General features: G+C 47.5%; 1 protein-coding gene across 1 annotated transcript in view; it reads left to right on the top strand.

The window, feature by feature from the left end:
- The window catches only part of LOC8051271 (pleckstrin homology-like domain family B member 1), a 462,041-nt gene that overhangs the window by 79,678 nt on the left and 354,677 nt on the right, over window positions 1-27,686 (top strand). Inside the window, exon 15 of the mRNA XM_040207523.3 lies at window positions 25,574-25,646. Within this exon, the coding sequence (XP_040063457.2) occupies window positions 25,574-25,646 (73 nt within the window). The remainder of the gene's footprint in view (window positions 1-25,573; window positions 25,647-27,686) is intronic.

The raw sequence follows: 27,686 nt of genomic DNA, 5'->3' as shown, positions 1-27,686 counted from the left end.
GAGTTGGAGGGGCATATCCTCCCCTCCGTACCCTCCACCCCTCCTCCTCAAAAGCTGCGCTCTAATTTCGCATTACTGAGATTTGTAAACCATCTTTCTTTTTCTCCCGAACTCAACCAATGACGTCGCGCACTTGGCTATTTTGTCATCGGGCGTTCCCGGGTTTTCTCTGATTCACCCTTTTGATTGGCGTGCCCCTCTTTGCAATCCGTCGCGGCAAAGACGCATTTCGGAACACTTGCTAAACGTGTACACTTTGTATTAAAAAAAAAAAAAAAAAGTTGAGTTTCGCGCGTACTCAGAACGCATTTCACAGCCCTTCAGGCAAGGATGGCAGTACACAGTAACGAAGGCGATTATGGTCTTTGCCGGTGCATTCATTTCGGTATGGTGGGAGGCATTTAGGTGGGCATATTTATTTCCTGGCCAATTCATCCCTACATACTCGGATTGGACTTAAGTATATATGCGCGAGGTAAGCACGCCTGAGTGTTTCACGTGCAAGCCTCTAGCCGGTTCCCAGATTTGCGTAATCGATAAGCCTTTGGAAATCTAGGGGCCCGCTAAAAGGTATCACATGAATCACTGAGGCCCCTTTACCTGCCCCTCCCTCCCCCTCTCTTCCCCGTAAAGCAGGCGATATGACGTTCATGAAAACGTGCCATCCTGGGTGGCTAAAGTGGCCCGTTTGCTTATTCCACGAGCTTGTCCGAAATCATAGGCCGCCCGGCGCAGCTTTGTCAGCATTCGGTACGTACTTCTATCCTCGAGGTGAGCCCCTACGATCGGCTTATTTGGGCCAGTCCCAACGCAGAGCTCGAAACGCCACATCAGTCCTCGGATCTGCGCTAATAATAAAAGAGCAATTTCGGTGCCTCTCTGGAGAAAGCAGGCAGCGTCTTCGTCGTCGCTGGGCCGTGGAAACCGAAGGGGCGGGGAGCGGCGCATGGCTGCGTTATACGTTACGCCTTGTCTGCCGCCGCCGGGCCCGAGAGATCCCGCTCCTCCCCGCGGGCTTCTAAAGACGGCGCCGGTGTTAACGGCCGCGCTAAAAGCAGCCGCTCTGCACGCGGGCTAGCATGCATGCGCGAGCTTTCTTTTGCTTTCGTTGACGCGGATACACTCACACAGAAAAGAAAGGCGCGCACTCGGGAGAAGTGTGCGGTGCTCGCCCCCGCACGAGGAATGGAGGGAGAAGAGTGTTTGGGAATCGCAGTGCCGATGTCGCGGTGCGTTGGTCCGAGACCGAGCACACCTGCCGAAGAGACTCCGAGGTGTGCGCTCGGCTCTGACGTGCCGCGCGGTCGCGTTTGCCATTGGGAAATGAGACGTCTTTCGTGGGGAATGCGCGCTCATGAAAGATCGCTCTTGTTGGTGGGACGGGACTTTGGTCGGTCGCTCGGCGAAAATGAGCCCGGCCGCTGGGGGAGAAGCACGCTTCCGCGGATCGGTGCCAGCGCACGTTCGAAAGAACGGAAAATCTGCTCTCTCTTTTTTTTTTTTTTCTCTTTGGCGGGCAGCAGCGAAAGGACGATCGATCGAGTTTTGAAGCCTGGGGAATGGTGAAATGTTCGGGGAAATTCTATCTCTTGTTGTGCAAGCTTGACGTATAAGATACTCTCATTGAAAAAAAGAAAAAAAAAGAAGAAAAGATTGTGTGTGTGCGTTACTCTGGGATGTTCAGTTTGTGTGTAATGCTGAAAAAAAAAACTATTTGGTTTGCTTGCTTGCTTCGCGAGTTTCTCGGCTTCTTTCGACTGGTTGAAGAAATCGGCTACCGCATTCCAGGCTTGCGGAGACCATTTGGCAACCCCCTTCTTACGAATATTCGGAACTGCAATATTTCATCTCGGTCTACCATCTCTTACTCTGTGCGGCAGATCATCATATCCAGCGCGGGGCAGCCGTGTAATCTCTCGGTTTGGTTGTTACGACATCATTATAGTACGGAACAAGCCGAATCATGGACTAAAACCTGCCATGCCGACTCGTAAAATGTTGTAGTATGGTTAGGTCGTGAAAGTGGTCACGGTAAAATAAATGCGCCGGTTCGTCCAACCGCATATGAAACCGATCGAGCCACACTAGCTGCATGACGTGTTTTTGTTGACAGTCCACGCAAGTGAATGCGTCGGTTAGAAGAACCGATCAAAGCAGACACCACCCAACGTTACGAGCTAATGGGACCAATCAAACAGCGTCAAAAGCGCAAGTCACTGTTTTTCTTTGTGTGTTTATGATTTGTTCGGCGATAATATGTAGAGCAAGTCGTCTGCTTCTTGCGGAGGAGTTGCGGTGACGTCAGAACAACGCCGAGCTCTGATTGGCTTTGCTTGAAAGGATAGTGGGTAGACGTCGATGCTAGATGCCTCGAGGTCTACCCACTACTCGTTTTCAACCAGCCAATAAGAGCTCAACGTTATGACATCATCACAACCCCTGTGCAAGAAGCAGACGAACTTGCACTCCGCATACCGGCTCGCGTATACCGTCGGCTGCGTTAACGTAAAACGAAGTATAGATAGAAATCCGTAGTGGCTGAATTTTATACGTTGGGCCTGCGCGGGTCATATATTGGATTGGAGTGCTACGTCAGCATTTGGCTGAAACTCGCGTTCTTTCAGTCACAGGTCCCAGCCGAACGCTGACACGACACTCGTGTCCACTATGCGACTCGCGCTGGTCACGTATAACAAACTAAGCTTTGTGGCTTTCTAGGGCGAGGGGATGCGCGTGTCTGGGCCTACGAGCTTTCGCTGAAACAGGTCAGGTCAGACAACGTTTATTGAGAGCGGAATTCAGCTGTCGGTTAACGGTATGGTAGGGCCAGAGGGGAAAGGGTTATCGGGATGTTGGGAGCGCGTACAATTTTAATTCTGGCAGCTACAAGGGGGCCTCTGCCGAGGTTGGCCGTCTTCAGAAAGTCGACCAGCGATCGGAGGATGAGGCTGCGTTGTTCAGAGTCTCCTGCGGGGTTTAGCCATTCGTCGAGTGTTGAAGGTTTGCCTTGACAGTTGCGTGCTCCCAGGGCGTCATTTCGTTCTTGGTCGAGCTTTGAACATTCCCACTCCAAGTGTTGAGTGTCTGCCCTTAGATTCGCCAGGCAGTACTTGCACTGGTCTGGTTCTGGTACAAAATCCGGGTTCTTCTTCTTTTGGACGTCCGCCCATTTCTTCGTTATTGATGGGGTGATTGCAGCTCCCGCTTGGAGTCTTCTAAGCAGGATGGATACGTGTCTTTGGAATCCTTTGGGAAGGCTTTCCCGTACCACGTCTTTGTGCCTGTCGATATTTTTCTTCAGAGAGATCGTGGCTGCTTTAATTTCCCCAAAAGAGTCGTAAAAGCCGCCAGGGTCGCTCTTCGGAGACTTCATTGGTTGCGATGTTTGTGGTGGATTCCGATGGGTTTGAGAGGGCGCGGGGGCTTCGGAGTGGCATTGAAAGCAGCGGAGGAAGGAACGAGTTAACTCTGCTGCTGCCTCGTTGGCTATCTCGTTGCCCTCGATCCATTCGTGACCCGGGATCCAGCGTACCGAGGCTCGGATCTCGCGCATCCTTAGCTTGATGGCCCTAGTTGTAATATTTCGAATCGCCTCGCACGTTTCTTGATGCGTCTTCAGTGAACGAATGGCGTCTTGGAAGTCTTTGGACATAATGATGCTCGTGTCGCATTGGGTTTGTTATCCTTAGTGCATTCAGGGCCTCTTCAATGGCCGTGAAACTGAATAGCTGCCAGGTGCGCTGTTGCTTCCCTAGCACCCTTCACGTTGTGACGCCATGCGAGGATTTTCAGATTTGGGCGCTTTTCCTGCGCGAGTCCTCGCAAATCCTTAAGCGGGTGCCCCCCCCCCCCCCCCCCCCCCCCCCCAATCCCCCCCGCAGCAATAACCGAGGGTCGTATCGATCGTGGGACTTTGTCCAGAACAAGAAAACGCGAAACTAACGCAATCGAGGCAACGACCGACGAACGACAGCCGCAAGAGCCTCAGGCTCAACTCAGTGGTTGCAGGACAGCAGCAGTAGATCCAGGCCCCGAGCTTGACAGCGCGCAGGGACGCTGTCAACCGGCCACGCGCCTCGGGCCCGCGGCATGTCCTCGACGAAGTGTTGGTCTTTTTGTCGCATCATAGCCTCGCAATCACGAGGCGGTGGGGTGACTGACCAGTGCCATTTTCTTGATTCCCCGAAATATTTCGTGGAAGTATGATAAGTATACGTGGTTCACCGCTGCTCGGAAAGCCTGGTGGAAGGAAGCTATAGCTGCCCTCCGTATCAACCAATCGCCAATCTTTCATCGCCTGTCGCAGCTCTTTGCCCGTTATTTGGCGCAGAGAGCGTGATCGCGTGGTGTAAGTGCGGCGGTTGACCGTTTCAAGAGACCCGTCAAGAACGCAGCAACGTAGTTTCTTTCGCTCTTTTAGCTTGCCATTGCACGGATTATATAGTACCTCGTGGGTTCCTTCTGTGCTCCTTTCGCCACTCGGAAGCACGCGATTCCACGAATCCGCCGACATTTTTTTTTATACAGTTTAATAATAATGTTTATTTCCGTTTCGAAGAAATGGCGGAGCTGTAGGGAAAAGAAAGCTTCAATTGGCGACGTGAGCGATCGAAAGCGTCGCTATGGTCGGCCTGCCACGATTGGCCGAATGATGACTATGACGTCAGCAAAGAATTTCCCATCGACGAAAATAAGACAAATGTAAGAACTTCAGTTTTGACGGTGTTGGTAGTGCTGGTTTCAGTATGCAATGATTTCAAGCTTCCACCCTGCTAATTACAAACCCCGTGTAACTTGTTATTCGCAAGGTAATGACGTCAGGAGTGGAAACCATTGGAGGGCACCACCGAAACATCTCGCCACCAATAGGGAGTATTCACTGGGGCCCGTAGCTGTGTGCGTGACTGCTGAGCGCGTGCTGACGGCGAGCTTCCACAGTTCCGCACCACCACGATTTCCGTTTTTAGCAGCCTAATCCTGTCAGCTCGTTCTGAGCATGCGCTCTAAAATGCGCCCTTAAATATGGCGTCGAGTAAATTCCCTTTATACGAAGCTTAAATGAGTCGTGAAATGGGACCAATCAGACAGCGTCAAAAGCGCTGTCTGATTGTGTTCTATCATCTCGTGTTCTATCATCTCTGACCCAATCATAAACTTAAAACATACTTGCTCTTTTGACACTGCTTGATTGACTTCATTACTGTGTAGCGTCGGCTGCGTCTGGACTTAAAGGCCGACGACCAGACTCGTGATTCTGCAAGGCAGGATATCCTCCTCACCGTGGGAGAGGAAGAAACAGGCAACGGTAGACATTGTACAAAGGGGAGAGGAGGAAGCAAGAGACAAGTAGAAAGCGCGAACTGGTCATCTGCCTTTAAGCTAAAACGTAGTATAACACATTGTATATTGCAAATGCGGACCATGAACCACGTGTCCCAAATGAATCATTTGGATCCATTCTCAAATCTTGGCGCACTACGTGGAGCGCAAGTTCGTCTCCTTCTTTTGCAGCAGTTGCAGTGACGTCAGGAAGACGCTCAGCCCTGATTGGTTCTGAATGAAAGGTAGTGGGTAGACCTCAAGGCAGCTTGCTTTGAGGTCTACCCACTATCCTTCAATCAGAGCCAATCAGAGCTCGGCGTGTTTCTGACGTCACTGCAACTGCTGCGCAACAATCAGACGACTTGCTCTCCTCATAGGCTCCCGGATTCTTCCTGCTGCTCAGTAAACAGCGATTCGCGTAGCCTAACTTTTTTTTAACGGTTTAGTACTACACAGTTGCGTGTTTTTTAAAATATTTTTTGCTCCATGTATTTTTTTTTGTGTGCGGTTTTGCAGTTGGGGAGTAAGATACTTACGAGCGATTGCCTTAACGATAAGGAAATAAATAGGCAGGAACCTTCTATAGTTCCCACGTATGGCATCAGGACCAAGATTTTCCTCAACGGTTGGGATCCTTGCTGCAGACGAAAAGCTTGGGGATATGCGTAAAGAGTCTCTTCCTTCTAGAGAGCAACATCGACAGTGTTGACTACCTGAGAACGCCCTTCGGTTTGTCGATGAGAGCAGCTGTCATATCCAACTGAAGACGTCGTGTAGTGGCGCCGCCCTTGGCCAATTATGGAAAGCCGACCACAGCGACGCTATCGTGGTGTCGCGCACGTGCAAAAACCGTTGGGTCGAAGCTACTAGAAAAATCGGAAGTGCACAATCACATTTCGCTGACTTCCCCCATTCTTGGCAACGCGAAAAGAAAGCGTCGCGTTCAATGCGTAGCACTGAGGCCTGGTTCACACTTGCGAATCGGCGGGCGAATCTGCAAGTATTCGGCACCCGGGCGTAGCGTCCACTGTGCATTGCCGCAACCGATTCCGTTTCGGCGGCAGCGGATCAGTTGTAAGTGTGAACCAGGTGTCACGAAGAAAATTATAGGCGTCTTCATCTTCATTTATGAAACGATTCTGTTGTTAACAATCACAACTGTTTATTTAAGGAATAGGAGATAAAATCTTTTACAACAGATATGGCCAATTCGTCAATAAATTCTGGGGGGAATAATCCTAACCTCTGGCGACTTCCCCTGCCGTCCTCCGAGACCGCGCTTTCAGCGGATGCCCCGACCACAGCCGAACTCGACAAACAAGGATCCACACAAAGGCGGGCGAGCCGAACTCCTCCACAGCCGTAAGGGGTCCCAAGTTTGCGAGATAGCGGGCGGAAGACTCCACAGCCGAAGTGGGTCGGACGTACAGGTTGGCCTCCAGAGGCAGGGAGATGTTCACGGCATGGTATCCGGGCGCCAAGTCAAACGTATTAACCCTTACCCTTCGGTGGCCGCTTATATTGAGTTCAGCAGCATCCTGGGGTCCTCCAGTTTACCAATCAGAGAGGTTTGGAAGGACCAATCAAGAGGGGTTTTCTTTGCACCAATCGAAAGGCTCGGAGCCCAAAGCAAATACGAACATTCCAAAAACACGCGTATATACGAGACAAAACACATTCCAAACGAAGCTCACAAGAGCAGCCATAAACAACAGAAAGCACATGCGTACGTAGACAGAGAAGTTACACATACACAGCGCAAAACCACCTCCGAAGTAGATATCCCAAATGCAAACATACACAAGACAAAACGTTTCCAACGCGGGGTTCTGTAAACTAAGTGTAGCTTTACAGCGTTCACGTTCTCCCCCATTTGGGGCCCCCCGACTCCGGTGGAATCCAACAGCCGCCCGTGTTAGACGGAAAGAACTCTCGGAGGAGACAAAAACATAAAGTGAAGCGAGACTAAATACTCGCGCGAGCAAAACTTCGCGACACAGGCCTGAGAGCCAGGATCGCCGAAACGATTCGCCGATCTTCCAAATAGCCTCTTGGCTAACTGCCATTTTAATCGCCTGCCTTTCATACTAGGTGTTTCTGGGAAGATAATGGAGCTTGCATAAAAAAAAAAAATAAAAAAAAAATAGGGTGTTAACAAACTGCTTGTTATAACAAACGTCAGAGATACACTCTAAAAAAAGTTTGTGCGTCTACTCTCACGCACAGCACTCGGAGAGCCAATCACCTCAACTTACGGAGGCAGCTCAGCGAATGTTGATGCCGAAACGTGTGTTTAGACCAAAAAACGCAGTCTGAGTTGTGACATGCATGCAATGCAAAACGTCACGCTTACATTGCTTAATGTCACAACTCAGACTGCGTTTTTTGGTCTAAACATATCTTTCGGCATTTTCATTCACTGAGCTGCCTCCGTAAGTTGAGGTGATTGGCTCTCCGAGTGTTGTGCGGGAAAGCAAACTCACCGGCTTTTTTTAGAGTGTAGAAAGAAAACAAAACAAAAAAACTACGAATTAGTAAAGTATTTAAGAATGACTAGTTAACATTTTAATTACTGAAAATAGGCATAGTCTCAATTAGAAGTTTGCTGGGCGTCACAGCAAACCCCTTGATCAGTCAATTTTAGGAGGACCTGAAGGAGGTGGGAAGTGCGGGAGTGGCCTAAGGTTACTTACTACACGTGTTGCAGGCGCAAGGCCGACGATGCGAAAACACGGATGATATCCTTTGTCCTTGTTTTATGGTTGTCCTTTGTCCCTCTTGTTCCCCTTCTCCAGGGATTATTTTCGTCATGATATCCTTATCATTTGCCCTTTCGTGTCGCCGGCCTTCACGTCGTCCTGGTCGTCCTGCTGACTGCTGATTTAGGGGTTTTCGACGACGCGCGGCAAGTTTCTAATTGGAACCAGACGTTTATTTTCACTGATTGAATGTCCTCGTCGAGAAGAAAAGGAATTGGGTGGCGCGAAATGGGTGCTCCATAAAGGTGCATTCACACGGGGGATGGATTTCGGGGAGGAATGTGATCGACGGAACTAGTGGGACTCCCTAGCCAACTGAAGCATTCGCACTTACGGCGGGGAGCCGAGAGGGATGTCAGCGTTATCAGACGCATTTAGCGATCACACTCCCGACAGCAGGGCTCGGTGTGGGCTGACGAGAAAATGGAGGCGTACATGAGACGGTGATACGCGATTATGGCAGCGGCACTGTTAGGTGCAGAAAATGACAAACTGCTTCATGGAAAAAAAAAAAAAAAAAAAAAAGGTTCTTCTTGAGTGGATGGATGCCACACAGAGGACATGGAATCAAGAACCATTTGTACGAGGAGCGGCTTGAGGACGGCATTGATGAATATCGAAGACTCCTTCGGGTGCCTCGGACGACGTGCAAAACAGCGCAAGCCACAAGAAGAGCCGATCTCGATGCCACCGCCGGCATCTCGCTACTTAATCTTGCCGAGCAAAATATGTAAAGTTGCCAGACACGCCTCCAAATACCGGCAGTTGTGAAGAGATCCCACGTCAAGGCGGAGAGCGTTTGTGTGCAGCCCGAGCAAGAGCTCCCCCGTCCCCCTGGAATGTCTGCGTCGGCGCGGCTACGCGCAAAAGCGTGACGTTGCTACCACGTGATGCGCACCCCGGGGTGCAAAGGGAGGGATTTCTGCCCCGTGTGCAGCGGCGAGGCCACCACAATCGCAGCTGATGTGACGTTACTGCAAGCCATGCATGAGATTGTACTCGTATTCGCCTGAAGAACCGTAGTTAGAAGGTCCGGCTCCTGGCGGAATGTTACTAATTACTTCTTTTCTGCGTTTAATTAAAATGTATGCACGGCGCATCTTAGACAGCTTTACGTTATTTTACCAAGACGTGCACGTTTCAGACCTTCAAAGGCATCATTTCTTCCTTCGACAACGAAATCATCTAAGAACTACTTGTCGCAATGCATAGATAATGCGCAAAACTTTTTTTTTATTCTTGATGTGTTATAGGGTGTTAAGCTGTCTCGTATTATAGTTATTTTTCGAATCGCATCTCGGGCTTCCACTGTTCCTAAGTGTTCGACACATCATTTCGACCTGCCTTATTTTCGTCACTGTCTCGGACCTTGTTTGGCAACGCGCGAGCCTCGGCGCGGCACCCGTCAATTGGGCGGACGCCCCAACCGCCTGCCAAAGTTTGTCACCGCTGTCGCAGGGTCCCGGGAATGTTTGGCAGCCGGTCGCCGACACCGCGTCGTGGGCGTCGTCGTAACTCGCGGGAAGGTCGTTCGCACTCCTTCCTTAGTTGCGGAGCCCGCGTGGCCCGTTGCGTCGTTTACCTGCTCCGCGCGTCAAAAACTGTCCTTATTATGTAACCGGTCGCTTGGCTGCAAGTTGGCTTCCTTTCAACGCAACTTGCTGCTACGTTCCTGCCGCCGACTCGTGACACTCGCTACAACCGATAACACCTAGAAGAGAAGGCCTGAGCGTGACGTCATCATTTTAAGGCACGTTCACACACTCGCAACTTCTTAGAACCGAGTGCTTTGAAACCTCTTAAAATCTCTAACAATGAGAGAACACGCTGGCGCCATCTATGTTCGTACTAGGGTCTCAAACACGTGGCCCGCGGGCCGCATGCGGTCCGCCACTCGCTGAGAAGCGGCACGCAGTTAACCGGCTGCGAGTCCCAATTTCTATGTCACGAGCGCTAGGAATGAAATGTGTCATAGTAATCCCATCTCGTCGATTCATTTGCGCTCGAAAAGTAGCCCTGCTATCTTAACATATACACATATCTTATATTTCTCTGTGTTCATTTGCCCTTTGTTTAGCTTAATTTCTTGCTTCACAGCCTTTTGTAATGTACAACAAACCCGCTTCTAGTCTGCAATGGCGAGCCACTCGCTGAAGGATGCATGTCGGCTGCGCAAACTCTCGCCTAGCAGGAGCAAGTGGCAAAGACAGAACTATAAGCTCGGGATTCTCACCTTCAAAAGGAAAACAATATCACCATTAAAAGACGAGTATTAGTTCAGAGTGTTCTAATAAAAATTTTTAGGAATTTAAGAACTGTCAAATCGAAAAATTGTTTTTTAAACGCATGTTGGAGCTTGGAACGACAGGTTACTTGCTTTCTTGTTCTATTAAAAATGCCAGCACGTTGGCGGAGCGGTGTATTAATAATTTCTATTGTCGCGTCGGGCCAGGGCTCAAAGTAGTCATATAAACAGATCAAATTTAAGGATGTCACTGGCAAAGCTGTGAGTTTACGGGAAGCATAGGGCACGAGTTCTCTTCTCATTAAATTCTTCTTACAACCCCCCCCCCCCCCCCCCCCCTCCCCTGGTCTTACGCTGGCCCTCGGCCTTTCCGGTGTGGGCTATCTGGCCCCCACACTCAAATGCGTCTGAGACCACTCACCTATGGTAAATGGTCTTTTTCTCATAGGCAGTACGTGCATTTGACGTCGCAAATACCGCAAAACCTTCACTCTAGTAAAATGCAGCTTCAGGGCCTTGTCCTGGTGGTCTTATCGCTCGAACACGGGATCCCGAGCTGGGCACCCAGACACCCAGCAGTGAGGGGCAGGCCGGTCGTAGGCGGGTTCAAATTCCACCGTGACGGCTATGTTTGTGGTTGAGACCGCTGCGTCATCGTGGGGTTAGGCAATCCGGCTTGACGTGGGGCTCTCCTCGTGACGTCGTTGGATTCGCGCACTGGGTCTCGTGTCTTCGACGCTGGCCTCGAGAGTTGCTTCACGTCATCTTCGCTCTTCGGACTTGTTTGTGTGTGTGTCTGCGTTTTAGTGAGCCGAACACGGCGTGCGCCGCGGCTCAGCGCCCCGCGTCAGCGCTTCGGGGGCCTTTTTTGGGTGCGGCTCGCAAAACCAGGATTTTTTGGTTCGAGATTTTGGACCCGAGGTCTGCAACGGGAGCCTTCGCTCCACGTGCTACAAGTTGCGCTGCGTTAGCACACACTGCTACCGGTTCCCAAAACACGCTCACAAATTGGTGGCCCGGATGTTGATCAAATATAAAAACTCCTGCTCGAAAAAAAAAAAAAATATTGCGCTTGAGGGCACGAAGAAACGACCTTCTAACTGGGGGCGCTGCGCTCGCTATTTACACCAGCGAGCGGCTTTGCTCCGTTTGACATTACGATGGACAATGGGGTACGCTAGGCGCCCTCAAAGCCATTTCCATGCCGAGTGAGTGTCGCGTGCACTTCGGGATGGGCTCAGCGAGGCGCGTTTCACGTACTACGTTCACAGTGCATGCATGGATTGGCTGTGATGGCACGTAGGGACCGCTGCGGTGCCTTGTAAGGCCCGTTCACACATGCAGCGGAGCGCTACAAGCATAGCGCTTACCTCGCGCTAAGCGCGTGCTGACGGGAGCGTTCACCAGCTTTGTATCGCACCGTCAAAACTGTTGCTCATGGCATACGATAAGTAGCTGATGGCACGTGAGGAGCGCTACATCAGCGCTTCGCTGCATGTGAGAACCGGCCTGTAAAGGCCTGTTCACACATGCAGCGGAGCGCTACAAGCATAGCGCTTACCTCGCGCTAAGCGCGTGCTGACGGGAGCGTTCACCAGCTTTGTATCGCACCGTCAAAACTGTTGCTCATGGCAGACGATAAGTAGCTGATGGCACGTGAGGAGCGCTACATCAGCGCTTCGCTGCATGTGAGAACCGGCCTGTAAGGGCCTGTTCACACATGCAGCGGAGCGCTACAAGCATAGCGCTAACCTCGCGCTAAGCGCGTGCTGACGACAGCGTTCACCAGCTTTGTATCGCACCGTCAAAACTGTTGCTCATGGCATACGATAAGTAGCTGATGGCACGTGAGGAGCGCTACATCAGCGCTTCGCTGCATGTGAGAACCGGCCTGTAAGGGCCTGTTCACACATGCAGCGGAGCGCTACAAGCATAGCGCTTACCTCGCGCTAAGCGCGTGCTGACGGGAGCGTTCACCAGCTTTGTATCGCACCGTCAAAACTGTTGCTCATGGCAGACGATAAGTAGCTGTCGGCACGTGAGAAGCGCTTCGCTGCATGTGAGAACCGGCCTTAAGGTGCAACCCCACCGTGCAGGACGTTTTGGTGCTTTTTGACGGCTTATAACTTTCGTTCTATGTAACTTACAGTTATAAAGTTAATGTCAAATTAAAGAGCTGTTTTTCGACAATCTTTTAATGTCTCAAAATTACGATTACTTTTAGTTGTTAGTTAATAATTTATCTTTTAATAGACCGCAGTCTCTAATGTTGAAAAAATTATTTCTCGAGTTATAACGCCCCATTGTCCACGATAATTTACGTGAGTGTTTGGTTGCATGTAATAAAATAAAAAAAGTAAGCAACGAAAGTACAGATAGTGTATATTTTAAAATAAAAAAAATAAAGTTTAAAATGATATCATTTTAAGGCGCTATAAAAATGAAATCACGTTAACTAATCAAAATAACGAGACATTAAATTATGAAGCATCCTTCAATATTACATTTTCGAGAACTTCCATATTGACATATTACACGTTAAAATGTTATAAGACCTCAAACTTTTCCCATTCAGTTACGGCAAATTGTAGTTTCTTAATATAAAGTACAGATGGCGACACGTGTTCAAGAACAGCTTGATGTGCATCTTCCGTCGTGTGCCGCCTGGAACGCCACGTGAAAGACAGAAATATAGCTAGATGTCACGGTGTCAGATGCCTGGACGCCCGCAGTGAGCGAGCCAGAGATGTCAGAAACACAGCGCGAGGCTGCGGGTGCACCACAGCTACTTTTGCGCGCGTTTTACTGTGCGTCGGTACGCATTCCCGACGCGATCCAAATGAAATGGGCGCCATGAAATGCATTCTGCCATTTCAGATTCCGCCACGTATGCAAAAATATTTTAATGTTTTTATTACATGGAAACACCATTTTCGCAATCAATCTATGCTTGTCGGAATGGCTTGACTATATTTTGTTTCAAAAACCACCTCGGTGGCTCTTAAGTGGCAATGATATTAAAACAAAACACAAAGCATTAAATCGTCTGAGTGTCTCTGAGCCAACGCGCTGGCCCATAAATCTATATTTGTTGGGTTTAAATATCGGCCGAGGTGCCCGATCCGACGGAGGACAATCTGAGATTTCGGTTGCACGTCAAAAGATCTCCAGTTAGTCAAAATAAACCCGCAATTTTTTTTTATTGGGGTGTGTTATGTGATTTTTGTTGCTAAAGTTGAGGCTTGGGCGAGTTGGTACATACTTCGGAAATTAAAAACAGCGCGGAAAGACGAGGACCAGACAAAGAAGTGACACGGACGTAGCGCTGACTTACAACTGAGTTTATTGAACGCAAACTCGCAATATTTATTTGCGGTGTCACGAACAAAAGAACATAAAAAATTCAGCCCATGTGATGTATCACCAATAAAAATAAAACAATGATAAAAAACATTGAAAAAAACATTGAAAAAAATAATAATGAAATGCACCATGACACAGCCGTACAGAGTATGTGCTAAAAATCGAGCAAGTCACGGAACTAGAAAATTCATCTCTTTGCCTGATAGGGCCACAGAAGGACTGCTTACACATGCTGCACCCAGCCTCGCTATCTCAACAGCCTCTAGAATTTCGCGAGTAAGCTGGTCCCTATGACGCTTAACAACCTCACACCGTTGGAAGTCGGGAAGGCAACCACAGTCGCGGCAATGAATGCCCAGGTGACCAGACACGGTTGTGGAGACACTGTAAGCGTGCTCTCTCAACCTGTCGTTGAGACAGCGGCCCGTCTGGCCAACGTAGCGCCTGCCACACGTCAGAGGGAGAGAATAAACAACCCCCTCCGAACACGGGACAAAGCGATCTCGATGCCTCGTACTGCAAGCCGTGGCCGCCCTCGAAGAAGTGTTAACAGCTCTGCACAACCTGGACAGCTTGTCCGGGGCAGATAATAAAACGTCGACGTCACACCTGCCAGCAATGCGTTTTAGGTTGTGGGACAGGCCGTGTACGTAGGGAATAACCACAAACTTTCTTCTTTCCCTTCCCTTTCTGTTGTTGGCCTCTTCTTCACTTCTCATAGGGCTGCTCTTGATATCTTTCAGCAAAGACTCGGCGACCGTTGTTAACACGTGAGAGGGAAACCCAGCATCTGCGAGGCGTTCAGTTTGCCTGTCAAAGCTATGTTTAATTTGATGATAACAAGACCTACGCAGCGCATGTGTATAGCAAGTCCTTGCAATCGCCCGCTTGACAGTTTTTGAGTGAGCGGACTCGAATGGCAACAATGGCTTTCCAGCACGGGGTTCATAGCTCCAACAAAGATGACCTGCACATATAGTTAAATTCAAATCCAATCCATTGTTGCCATTCGAGTCCGCTCACTCAAAAACTGTCAAGCGGGCGATTGCAAGGACTTGCTATACACATGCGCTGCGTAGGTCTTGTTATCATAAAATTAAACATAGCTTTGACAGGCAAACTGAACGCCTCGCAGATGCTGGGTTTCCCTCTCACGTGTTAACAACGGTCGCCGAGTCTTTGCTGAAAGATATCAAGAGCAGCCCTATGAGAAGTGAAGAAGAGGCCAACAACAGAAAGGGAAGGGAAAGAAGAAAGTTTGTGGTTATTCCCTACGTACACGGCCTGTCCCACAACCTAAAACGCATTGCTGGCAGGTGTGACGTCGACGTTTTATTATCTGCCCCGGACAAGCTGTCCAGGTTGTGCAGAGCTGTTAACCCTTCTTCGAGGGCGGCCACGGCTTGCAGTACGAGGCATCGAGATCGCTTTGTCCCGTGTTCGGAGGGGGTTGTTTATTCTCTCCCTCTGACGTGTGGCAGGCGCTACGTTGGCCAGACGGGCCGCTGTCTCAACGACAGGTTGAGAGAGCACGCTTACAGTGTCTCCACAACCGTGTCTGGTCACCTGGGCATTCATTGCCGCGACTGTGGTTGCCTTCCCGACTTCCAACGGTGTGAGGTTGTTAAGCGTCATAGGGACCAGCTTACTCGCGAAATTCTAGAGGCTGTTGAGATAGCGAGGCTGGGTGCAGCATGTGTAAGCAGTCCTTCTGTGGCCCTATCAGGCAAAGAGATGAATTTTCTAGTTCCGTGACTTGCTCGATTTTTAGCACATACTCTGTACGGCTGTGTCATGGCGCATTTCATTATTATTTTTTTCAATGTTTTTTTCAATGTTTTTTATCATTGTTTTATTTTTATTGGTGATACATCACATGGGCTGAATTTTTTATGTTCTTTTGTTCGTGACACCGCAAATAAATATTGCGAGTTTGCGTTCAATAAACTCAGTTGTAAGTCAGCGCTACGTCCGTGTCACTTCTTTGTCTGGTCCTCGTCTTTCCGCGCTGTTTTTAATTTCCGAAGGATTTTTGTTGGTTTGTCTTGTGAAACCCTAAGATCTGAATATTTGCTTTGCTTTACCTTAGTTCGGAACGCAGCCAACGATACGGGCTGATAAAGCCACTGAAGCAGCCGCAAGAGCGCAAGGCCCAGCTGTTTGTTCTCTTTCTATGCCTATGCGGTCGGGCTAAACTAGAACAACTAAGTAAGTTACGCTTCATAGACATCTTGGTGCTTAAGATAATGGTTGTCAGTTATCTGAACCTTTTGAAATCACAGGAAACGCCTTTCCCTCCTCCACAAATGTTTCAACAGTTCGTGACAAAGCAAAGCAATATTACGCGAGCTGCCTGACACCGAATCTTTTGAATCATGACGATCGGCAGTTGCGTTTGATTGGTTACTAACCACCAAGGTGGCGGCACCTACAATAATTTTGGGGAAAAAGTGCCGATACTCTAAGCATAGCTCATTTGGTTTAGCTCAGAGGCTAAACCAAGTGCGGCGGGGGACCGTTGGCCGAGTGTGTTGTGGCACCGCAGATGATCAGAGCACGTGGAGAAATGCTCGAGCTCGTTCAAATGCTCGTTCAAAGCACGGAGCTCACGCTTCGGAACCCAACGTTGGCGGAACGTGTAGGCACTAAATCCCCTCGATGTGTTTGCGTTGGTCTTTCAAATAACCTCAAAGGTGTCAGTGCACGAGGCCCGTGTCTCAAGTGGCCCTTGGAGGCAAATGGCGGCGCAGCACCCCGCTCGTAGCACGTCTCTTGCGCGTTTCCCCAACAATGGTTGGCGGTACTTGTAAAAAACGCCTTTATCAAGGGGCTTTAACAGGGACCCTGGGTTCAGTCGACCATCTTCATCCTACCGTCGTGCGATCGTGTACCACATATACTGCGCAATGCACGTTAAAGACTCCGAGCTAACAGTTGTACTGCACGTTTTATAACCTTCAACGGGTAACAATGTCGCCCTACGAAACTGCTGCTCTCTAAAAAACTAACGACTAGTTTTGAATGTGTCGTTACATTGCATTTTCAATGTGTGTTTGCTTGTTCGCGTTTTTTTTTTGTCGACATCTTTGATTATTGGGCCCTTACTTATGATGAACCAGACTATAGGTGTCGGACTTCTGGAAAAATATTATATGTCTAAGAAAATGGCACGTGAACGCAAAAAAAAAAAAAAAAAAAAAAAAAAAAAATAGGCGCACTTAATAAAAATAATTTAAATAATAGAATTTATTATAATTGTGTTTTCAAAGGTTTGAGCGTACCAAGAGCTATAAAAACGAACTCGATGCTTTGGATGGTGCGTTTGTTCACTGGAAGTATAGTTCAGGGCAGTATGCTCGCACTTGTATGTTCCGCTTCGCTCGCAGGGTAAAACCAAATACTTTATTGGTAATGTATTTAGTGAAATAAAGCTTATCTTCTGTATATGTGCAATGCCCTCAGTTTTCCCGTGACTACACGCTTGTTTATCATCATTTATTTTTGTTTCCCACTGAAAATCAGTTCGTGTTCTTTTGTGTGCTCCATGCATTTGAGACCAAAGTAACCCAGGAGCATTCTATTTCGCGGATTGTAAAAAAGCCTATGCAACTTGCCACGTGTGCCACAATCAATACAAAATATTATAAGCTTCAGATATCCCCACTTGCCTGAGTAAACATTGTTGTTTGTCAAGAACAATTGCGATTGTATAAAATCACGTGGGAAAAAGCTCGTTCTAGGCACGCAACCTTCGGAATGCAGTGAATACTCATAATCGGCGCCGAGATGATTGGTAGCTGTCAGCAGGTGGAGTTTTTCTATCAACCCAAGCTTAGAATGTTACCTTATTTTTCTTGTAAGCAATGAGGAGGGGACTTACACCAAATCTGAGGGTAATAAAGTACTATGGAGCTTTCAAACATAATGGCCTTAGCAGTATATGTGTACAAGCTTTAGCCTTTGATGCACCCTTAACTTTTGATACACTCAACGCTAGTGCAAAATGTAGGGCTGTTTCATTCTTAATGTGAGTCTTATACTATATTTTATACAATGTCAAACTGTACCCGTTTGCTTCTTTTTTTCATTTTTGCACACCACTACTTGCGCGCATAAATCACCAAATCACCAAATCAAAACTAGTACAGAATGCCACAAAAAAAAAAAAAGTTTTTTTTTTTATTTCAAAAATAAAGTACGCATCGTTTAACGCTCATTTTCTGCCAAAAGGTAGCGCTAGGTTACAACCAGATGCCAAAGTTTTATCCCGAACGGACACCTTATTCAAAAGTTATAAGTGATTTTCTGAAAATTTCAATGGGAAAATGAAGCCCATTTTTGCCCGTTTTCGGTTTCTGGTGCCATAGAGCCGCATGTATTCGAAAGCTCCGTCGGCCGCCATTTTCCCAATGAACGTTTCAGAAAATAACTTAAATTTTGAATAATGTATCGGATCGGGCTGAACTTTGACATCAGGTTGTGACCTCTAGCGCTGCCTTCGGGCGGAAATTGAGCGTTCGGCGATGCCTAGTTTATTCTTGCGGTAAAAAAAAAAAAAAAAACAGACCCTGTAATTTTTTTTGTTGTAACATCCTGTACTATGCTTAAACTGTGGAAAAGCTATCCACAGACCAAGAATCTTTGCCTGGCCAGTCATTGCATTTATCACTGAATTCGTTAATTATTACAATAACGAATTAATGATAATTAATTATTATCATTTATTGCTTTAAGTTAATTTTTAACCTCGGCATTTTTTTTTATTATGACTCCCGCACCAGCCCTACTTTGGGTTTACCAAACTCAACATCTAAACCTGAGTGTCATTTTTTTTGTGTTTTCCAGTCTCGTGGTTTTGGTCAAAATGAACACCCAGCTACCTGAGTGAGGCACCTAACCACCCAAAAATAGTTTTTTTTTTTTTTAGGTGGTTAATTTTTTAGGCTAGAATTTTGGACACCCAAGTCTATTCCGTCATTTCGTTTTCCTGGAAATCCACAAAGAGCCAAACACATGCAGGACAAAAGCGCCGGCCCGTCACAGTGCCGCCCGCCGAGCCGAGAAAGCAACGCTCAGTCACAGACTTCTAGAAGGTTTGCGTTCATTCTTTCACCAGGCGTAACTTTCGCCCTGTTTTCTTGTTCTCGAAAGTGCCAGTTCATCCTCGCCCCGAGCGCGCGACGCTCTTTGCCTTCTTTCCCGAACTTTCGAGATGGTGACGCACTGTAGATAAGCAGCTGCCGGCGACCTCGTCGAGTCACTCTCGCTCTCGCTCTCTGTCACGCTGCCGAATCGCCGCCTGCTTTTCTGCTACCTCGACGCTCTTTCCTTACTCTTTTTTTTTTTTTTGTTTGGCACAAGTTCGCCAATTAAGCCTTTATTTTTCAGTTCACTATTCGTCCTCTTGTCACCTTCATTCGTGTCAACATAAATCTGATCATGTTCAAATATGTGTAATTGGCCTCTGAAATTTCCGATAACGGTGCACAGGCAATTTTATATTTTCAACGCGTCAGTAGTTTTGTTGTGCATGTGTCTCGCCATTTGGCTCAGGACGATTCTCGCGTTTCGTTCTGCCTACATTTGCTAGAGACGTGAGCTCGGAGCGAAGGCAACTGGCCCCCTTGCACGAGAACTGGCGCAGCTGTGCGCGTTCCAAAGAAAGCTCGTGCAGAGAAAAACAAGCAAGGGACCAGGGATGTCAAATTCAGGATATAGAAAAATACCCCACTGTATCGAAGCGCCACCACACACGACTTCTCGGATTGATGAACAGGCTTGGAAGGCGATCTCACCGCCATCTGTTGGTTCAGAATCGCACTAACCAAGGGTGGGGTTGCACCTTAAGGTGAAACGGAGAATAGATCCGCCGTGCATCGAGACAGCTCTTGCTTGAACCTTGCCCGCTTGCTGGACGGGCCGACAGCGTAAGGTAGGTCATTAAAGGGGTACGAAAACGAAATTTTCGCTCTTATTTTGTTCGTTTAAATATGGTCTCTGTTGTGGCGGCAGCCCAGAAACACGGGTCTAGACTTTGTTTCTGGGCTGCCGGCAGAAAGGTCATGAAAACCAATTTTAAAACGAATGAACAGATTTTGAAATTGCGCCTAATTGCGGTCGGTGAGAGAAGGAGTGCCCTTTCGCGGCCGTATGTTTCTCTCGTGGAGTTCCTTATACAGTCCTGAATGTGACTTGGCGGAAAACGTGAACGAGTCTACCAGGTTGTATATGTTAACTTCCACACTGCTTCCACAACGTGCATTCTACACCAGAAAGGTCGTCGTTTTTTGTTTTTCGTTTCCGTATACTCCTCAAGCAGCCCCGTTTTCTTACGTTACGTTACGAAAGCTTACGTCTGCTTACGCCACAAGTCACCGGGACGTGTGCGCTTTCTATGAAGCGTAGCTACGAGTTCAAGGAAACAGCCCGGTACTCCACATTCCAGAGACGAATGTTTTGGTGACTTATAGACCGACACGCTGTTTACAAACAAGCCCGCGTTTGCTCACACAAGCTGTGGGCACTGCGCATGCGCAGAAACCGAATTCAAGTGAACTGAAGCTTCTGCGCATGCGCAGTGCCGCCGACAGCGCCACCGCAGCTGCGTGACGTCAGGGACGCGTGTTGGTCTATAGACCTTTGGCGAAAATCGCCTTTTGGGCGCTGCCATCTTTCTCTGCTGGGCTGCGCAACGCCCTCTGAGCATGCGCTGTTCATATGTGCTGTGCGGTATATCGGACGCTGCGCATGCGTCCACAGCTCAGTGACTCAGCATTTCTCGCCCAGGTGATAAGCGATGCAAAGGTCTAACCTAAGAAAACGGTGCTATGTGAACCCGCCTTCACGGTCGGTCCACAGGGGGCGTTTGCTTATGATTTCCTGCGTTACGTGAGAAATCTCCGGGACATTCGTGTTCAGTACGTCGCGTGCGAAGCTGCCCCTTGAGGTCGTAACGGTCGTAACGTAATATAGAAAAATAACCTTGTGTGAACTGACCTTGAATAGTGGCCTCTTAACCTGTCGCCGACTATAGTAAAATCTATTAAGTTTAAATTTAAATATCTGGGCATTTGCGTTATTTTATGATTATTATTATTTATTTATCTTTTCACGTAATGGTGCAGCAATATTATTATACGGAGCATTCTTGATTAGACGAACTGCCCTTCTCCGAAATACATATGTCACCTGCTAATCTTCAAGCGTAGGTTGACGCCCCCCCCCCCCCGCCCCCCCCCCCTCCCCCCTTGCCGTACAAGATGAAAGTACGACAGTTCGAATTCCCCTAACGCTACAGTATTGTGCGAAACAATAGACAGTTTTAGTGGACCGTACGCTATAGCTTTGCGTACGTAAGGAAATTGCGGGTCGTGAGTGCGCATGCGCAGAACGCAATAGAAGGGCTAGCGTATTGCGTACGGACGCAACGCTGGGGATTTTGCGTTGCTGGCTAGCGGGCCTTGCGGGACGCTCTCGAGAGATCTCGGACCCAACGAGAGCGCCAGTTTCAAGATGGCGGTTGCCTCGACTGGCGCAGCAAGGGCGACGTGGAGTTTTCGAAGCTCTGTGTTGCGTGAAATTGCGTGGTGCTCAGCTCAGCGATTCTTTCTGGGACCTACCGCGGTCGAATCAGATCGCCCTGCAGCTGAAGGAGTGCACAGTGGAAGTGTTCGCCGCTCGCAGTGTGCGTCGACGCTGCGATCTGCTCAACGCTAAGCCTGTTCCCACAGTTCATCGCCGACATACGAACGACTTTAAAAGAAATCGCCGAAGTTCTCGCTATGCACTGGACATCAGGGTCATGAATTTCACTCCGCGATAGCATTGATAAAAGGTGCCGTTTCCACGGGACGACTGACGGAGGCTCCGTGATCGAATTTGGCTACGCACTCGTACTCGTATCCTCTGTACCCCGCAGAAAGCGCTTGACGAGGCAGCTGTGGCTTGGTTTAATCTGAAATAAAGTGATTGGACACTTTTTCTTTTTCAATATTTCTTTCCAGGAGCATGGTTGCGCTATAAGCACGCGGAATTCTACGGCTCTAGCAAATTTAACCAAGATCATGCGCGGTGTTCACTCGAAAACGTAACGCACAACTAAATTCAATCCGAGCAGGTCATTTTTAGCGTACGCTATACTATTGCATATTGCGTACGTAAGGTCCAGCAAAGCTATACTAAAACTGTCTAATGTTAGATCGTCTTTTTATGGCGCTAGGTGGCGCTAAGTAACGCTCAAAATCACAGCCGCAGGTTTTGCGATTTATCTAGTAAGCGGTCGACTTGGTAGCGTTTGCGGAACGGACCACTAAAAGGGGTCTGTGCAGGCTATTTATAGCGTACGCTATACTTTTGTGTATTGTGTACGCTAGCGCCTGCAACGCTATACTAAAACTGTCTAATATATAACGAGCTTTTCTGACTGGTAATGGTGCTTGTAAACTATACCGAATGTTCTTCAAGGTTTAATATTTGTTGTAATATAGCGAATTGCGTATCGCAAGAAATGTGGGCACTGAGAGATGCCCCCATCGTTCTTGGTGGTGAACTGCAAACCACCTCACTTTTTTCGAAATCATAATAGATGATATTTTAAGACCTGAAAATTACCGCTTTGAGCTTTATACTCATTAATTTGTAAGTAATTTCTGGCACCTCCAAGCCTGAGGGTTCCAAGGTAAATAATTCGCAAACTTAGCGATGCTTTTTCTTTAAATTATTTTTCAATCCGAAAATACCAGTATCGTCAGCGTAAGTAACGATTATGACGTTTCTGGACAGCTTGACTGAATCGTTGATGTACAAATTACAGAATGATGGCCTCCAACTTTTTTTTTCCGGAAGACCTTTTATTTTAATAGACCAATGACAAAAGTAACGATAAAAGTACTAAAATATTTTTGTAGCACGCACCAGTGGTTCGCTTGCCCCATTCTTTTAAATGAATATTACAAAATATTGCCCGGCGGACGTATTTCTCTGAATTGATGTCAAAATTAAAGTTTCCTTTTTGTCTCCTTTTTTTCTTCTTCTAGGATCTGAAACGAAATTACGACGTGAAAGGCGAACAGACAAGAGTCGTAATTTCATTCGCTTGTGCGGTAAAGGAAACAAAACAGATTCACAAAATTGCTTTCTCTGTTTTATGCAGCTTCAGTCGGGACCAGCGGGCGGAAGTGCTCGAATAGCTTTTAAAAACGTAAGACGATTACAGCAGAGTGGCGGACAAATGGCCATCGTAGAAAAAAAAAAAAAAAAATAACGAAAAAAAGGCAATTCAAAGAAGTATGATTTAAATTTACGCTGTCTCGCGCCTAATCAGTCGGCGAACCGCGGCCTAGGAATATTGCAAAAGTTTCGAATGAAAAAAATAAAATAAAAATAAATAAATAAAGAAGTCGAATATTTAAAGCGAAGAAATGTTATAATTTCTTCTTTCTACATGAATAAAAGTTGAATTGAATAAGACATCAAGTAAGAAAAAGAAGAAAAAGAAAAAGACGAGCTTTTTGCGAAATTCGTCGTCCTCAAAAAAAAAGAAAAAAAGAATGCATTATTAAGGAATGTATGCACTCATTGAGATGCAGCATCAAGAACACTTGTGGCTCGTAATATAATTTCCGTGAAGCAATAACTTATTTAATTGCATTTCGGTTGCTCCGGGGACGAGTATTATTAATCGGATCACATTACATTTGGCGGCGGGTGCTCTTCAACGCAGTCGCCGTGTGAAGTTTCCGTCGTCGGGGCGAGTCGGAGGTTGTTATGTGCCCGTATGATCTGGGGCCGCTGACCCTGGCTTCGCCCACTTCATTTCCATACATCGGACGAGCCGGTTTCATATCGATCCGGATATCGATGGACGAGGACCTCGACTCCGATTGCTTTCTGGTGGCTGGAGTGACGAGAACGTCCTTTATTTTTTTTCGCGGCCGTGCTTTTATCATTTCATTTACTCCCCGCGCGCTCACCATACCGTGTGAGCCAAATGAATCATTGGCCTTTTGAGGGGACTGCCTTAATCGGTTTCCTTAATTATCGAGGTAAACTTTTTGTACAAAGGTAGCCGAAGAGGGTGCATTTTGTGTATCACAATTGCAAAGAATAAGCTTACCTGAGTAAAGAGTAAAAAAAAAAAAAAAAATAGCGTAACCTTTTCTGCCTGCAGCGTCCATTTGCCTAGGAAAGGCGTCTGCTTGGCGCAGAGCGAAATATTTGGGTATCCTATCCCGTTGTTACTGCACTGGATGGATCCTGCTATGTCCTCTATCAAAATAACCTTTTTTTTTTCTTTTTTGAGGGGGGTGGCAGTTTATTTTGCGAGCGTTGATCCTGATCGAGCGCCCTTATAAATTATCGTACCGCGTTTTGTGAAGAATGCAGGGCAGAGACACGGCGGCGTGTGTGGCTCCTTTCCATTGCGTGTGACCCTACCGATGGTGAAGGCAACATAGCATTCTGCACACAACTTGAAAGCAAGACATCTATCTGGCCAACGCCGTGTGAATAAACGCGTGCGATTGAAGGCTTGCGAAAACTACCTTGACGCGCGTGTTGCACGTTCTTACACCTTCCGTGAGTCTTTCTCAAACAGGTCAGAGTGCACTTGTCCGAAACGTGCAAGACTGACGATACTTTGTAGTCCACGCGAAGCAGCAAACAATGATGGCTCAAAGCGCGTGGGCAGCCACGTCGAGACAGGAACATGGCTTCTGACTGTCTTTACCGGACAATGCTTCGATATCTTAAAGGAGCTGTGCAACGATATTCCATTGGAATCTTTTTCTCTCTACACAAGCTTACTGGCACACCTGGGACTCAAGGATACTCACACGCAACGCCATTGGCCAAGAAACTCCTTTGTTGCGGTGTAATTTCAAAGACAAAAGCGATCATTTTCATTCAATCTCTCCTTTGCAAAATTTGATGACGTAACTCGGGGATCGCAGTACACCCAAGTGACGATATTTGAATGCGGTTCATAGATTGGACCCGAGCATTGCGTGGGCACTCGACTTGGGCTCGTGACAATTGCTAGCTCGAGAAGCATTCGTGTTGTGACCCGTGTCCAATCGCTGCGACGACGACAACAGCCGAGCCATAAAAATGTCTGGAACTCAGCGCGTGTCCTGTACTTTGCCAACTCCAGCGCGTGGCTATGATCAACACTGGCGGCATATAATCGGCTCCATATCGCGTGGCCGCTTGTTCTGGCTGCGAGTTGAGGGGGTGAACGCTGCTTGTTTTTCTTAAATTTTTTTCTGGGACTTCTATTGCGTGGCGGGAAAAACGAACGCGTGTGTCATAGGTCATTAACGTTAGGGATCCGTTTTAAGCGGTATTTGTGCACAGTACAAAAATTGTTGCATTGCTCCTTTAAGTGCCTGGTGATTATTGAAGTTCGCCACACACAGTCGTGCCGCTATTTCCTGTGCGTCTTCTCCGCAGATCACGGGAAAGGTCAATTCAGTCACGGCGATCAACGGAGTTGCCCCAGCAAATTATAAAGCTAAAAAGAAAAAAAAGACAGGTTTGAAAATTATATGTGCACAGGTACAGTGACCGTTATCTTTCAAACGTTCAGTCTCTGCGCAGACGTTGTTTTTGTGCCTCGCTATTTACTCAGGGATTGACCCTTGGCGTGCCGTGTTCCGCGGGGAAGGAAACATGCGGATACGATTTTACAGCGTATACATACATGAATTACTCGTAGACGTATTTTACGCTGCACTGTACGTTTGCTGTGTTTGTCGTCCGCGGATTGGGATTATCAACTTACCCTGCGCACTTTTCTGCAAAGAAAAAAAGAAAGAAAAGAAAAAAGGGAGGTCGCTGTTTTTAAGTGCGAATTTTATTTACAAATAACTTTTTTATTCTTTTTTAGCGTCAGCAGCAGCAGTGACGACCGCAGCCGGCCCACCAGCGAGCACGTGATCATGCCACAGGTCATCGCTCAGGTGAGCCCCGTTGCGTTTCACATGCTTCGTTCTTCGGCGGCTGACCGTCACCGAGAAGATTCCACAACGCGGCTTCTCAGATGCAACGAGTAGAATATTATTTACTTTCATACGTTCACCAACTTCGGAAAGAAGAAGAAAAAAAAAAAAGAAAAGAAAAGAAATATGCATAGAAAAGCTTGATGAATCCTCTTTCTGTTTTACTTACGAAGCTCCCGCAGACACAGCGGGAAGTCCTTTCGTTTTTTGCCACAATATATGGAACGCAACACGCGTGTTGGATTTCGCCACTGCAAGATTACATCGCCCAGTATCCTTTTTGAATTTTTTCAAGGCAGAAGATGGAGTTCTGAGTAGCGTCAAAATGCATCCTTGGCTCGCGTTGCTGTTTTTTTTTTTGTTTTTTTTTTTCCCCTCGAAATTTACGCGCAAATGCGACACCGTCTGAATCGCGGTAGGACCGGAGCACACGCTTTCCGAGTTGTTTCGTTGGCGTGGATGTAAATTTTCCGGAGGAATTGCGACCAGCCCTTGTTACCTCTAAGCTCGCGACTTCGCCTTTGGTACGCTGCCGACACGAGCGGCTTCGCCGTTTTTTCGCTGTTCTGCTTCGAGACGTCTTGCGCCTCACATTGTGATGTGAGATACGGGTGTGCTGAATAGGTTTCCTTGGCCAAGCCCACTTTCTAAGGCCGTGTCTTTATTATTTATCGTTGTTTTAAAGATAAAGCGAATGCACACCTTGGTTAAAGCAGGTCGCGGGTTGTTATTTGGTTGCGTTTTTTTTTTTGGTATATTTTTTATTTGATTGTCGTCTCTGTGAGCGTTCAAAACTTTCCAATTATCGCTCGCTTTACATGCGAGGCGGTAACGAAGGGCTAAACTGCGTTGCAGGACAAAAGTTTATGAGTTTCGGTTCAGAGGCTTGTCCGAGTTATCTTCGCGTAAAAACCCCGAAAACCGTTTTTTTTTTTTTTTTTGTTACGCAAGTTACGCAGGTTGCATGATGCAATTTTTGCAACTTCGCCATTTTCTGTTTCTGCGCTCGTGCCTGGGCGATCGGATGGCCTTCGACGTTGGGCCGCGGACGACCGTTCCCCTCGAGTGCGTTTCGCGTACGGGTGCCCCCCGCAATTTTCTCTCCTGCGTCTTTTTATCTGTCTTTTGTTTTCGAGGCACCGGCGCTTGTGTCCAAGCTCCGCAACGCAATGCGCTCAACATGTGAGATCGCTCGTAATTACGTCTTGGAACTCTTATCAGAGCTGCTTGCCGCGTGGGTTGAGTATACCGAGTTTATAGGGTGTTCTTTGTTTTATCGGGAGACGATCGGGGGAAATTTCATTATTATAGTTTAAAAAAAATGACACCTTCGTTCGAAGTATTTTGCCTTGTCCTCGCCTCGTGAACCGGAAATTTCCGAATAATGTTCGCCGTAGGTTAACGGGGCTGGAAGGGTTGGTGAAAAAACGAAAGAAAACAAAAAGCTGAACGTGAGCTCCGCTTCTTGAATTTGCGCTCGTATACTGCCCGCCACTGCTGGTGCAAAAATACGACATCAACGTTTTTTTTTTTTTTTTTTTTTCATTTTGCTTTGAAAAGCTGAGTGTTGGAGGGCGGCAAATTTTACTGCTTAGGTTAGCGTTCCGTATGAACCCAATTTTCATCACACTAGCATTTGTGAATCGCTGTATCGCGCATTGTACGCGTAGTACACGATACATGCATCCTTCGCGTGCTAAAGATTGCTAATAACGCATTTTACATTTGCTGCCGTTTGCGCGTAAAGGCTCGGATGTTTTACGCGCCCGGTTCCGTCTTTTTCAATGTCCGTCGAAGAACAGAGTTGGCTGGTGAGTCTCTATCCTACTGGAGTTTGTCGCGTATACGGGATGTGACAGTGACGGCTGCTGCCAATTCATCGTACAGAATACAGTCTGCAGACACGAGCGAAGCATACATTTATGTGTGGAACAAACATGCTTCGAAGATGCCCGAGGCGTGTGCACAGGTACTTATGTGTCATCGTGACTGTGGCAAGCA

This window comes from Ixodes scapularis, unplaced genomic scaffold, assembly GCF_016920785.2.
Source record: "Ixodes scapularis isolate PalLabHiFi unplaced genomic scaffold, ASM1692078v2 PGA_scaffold0__279_contigs__length_252992795, whole genome shotgun sequence".
In the NCBI taxonomy this organism is placed as follows: domain Eukaryota; kingdom Metazoa; phylum Arthropoda; class Arachnida; order Ixodida; family Ixodidae; genus Ixodes; species Ixodes scapularis.
The sequence above is the reverse complement of the archived record's forward strand: the minus strand, read 5'-3'. Positions and strand labels throughout refer to the sequence as shown.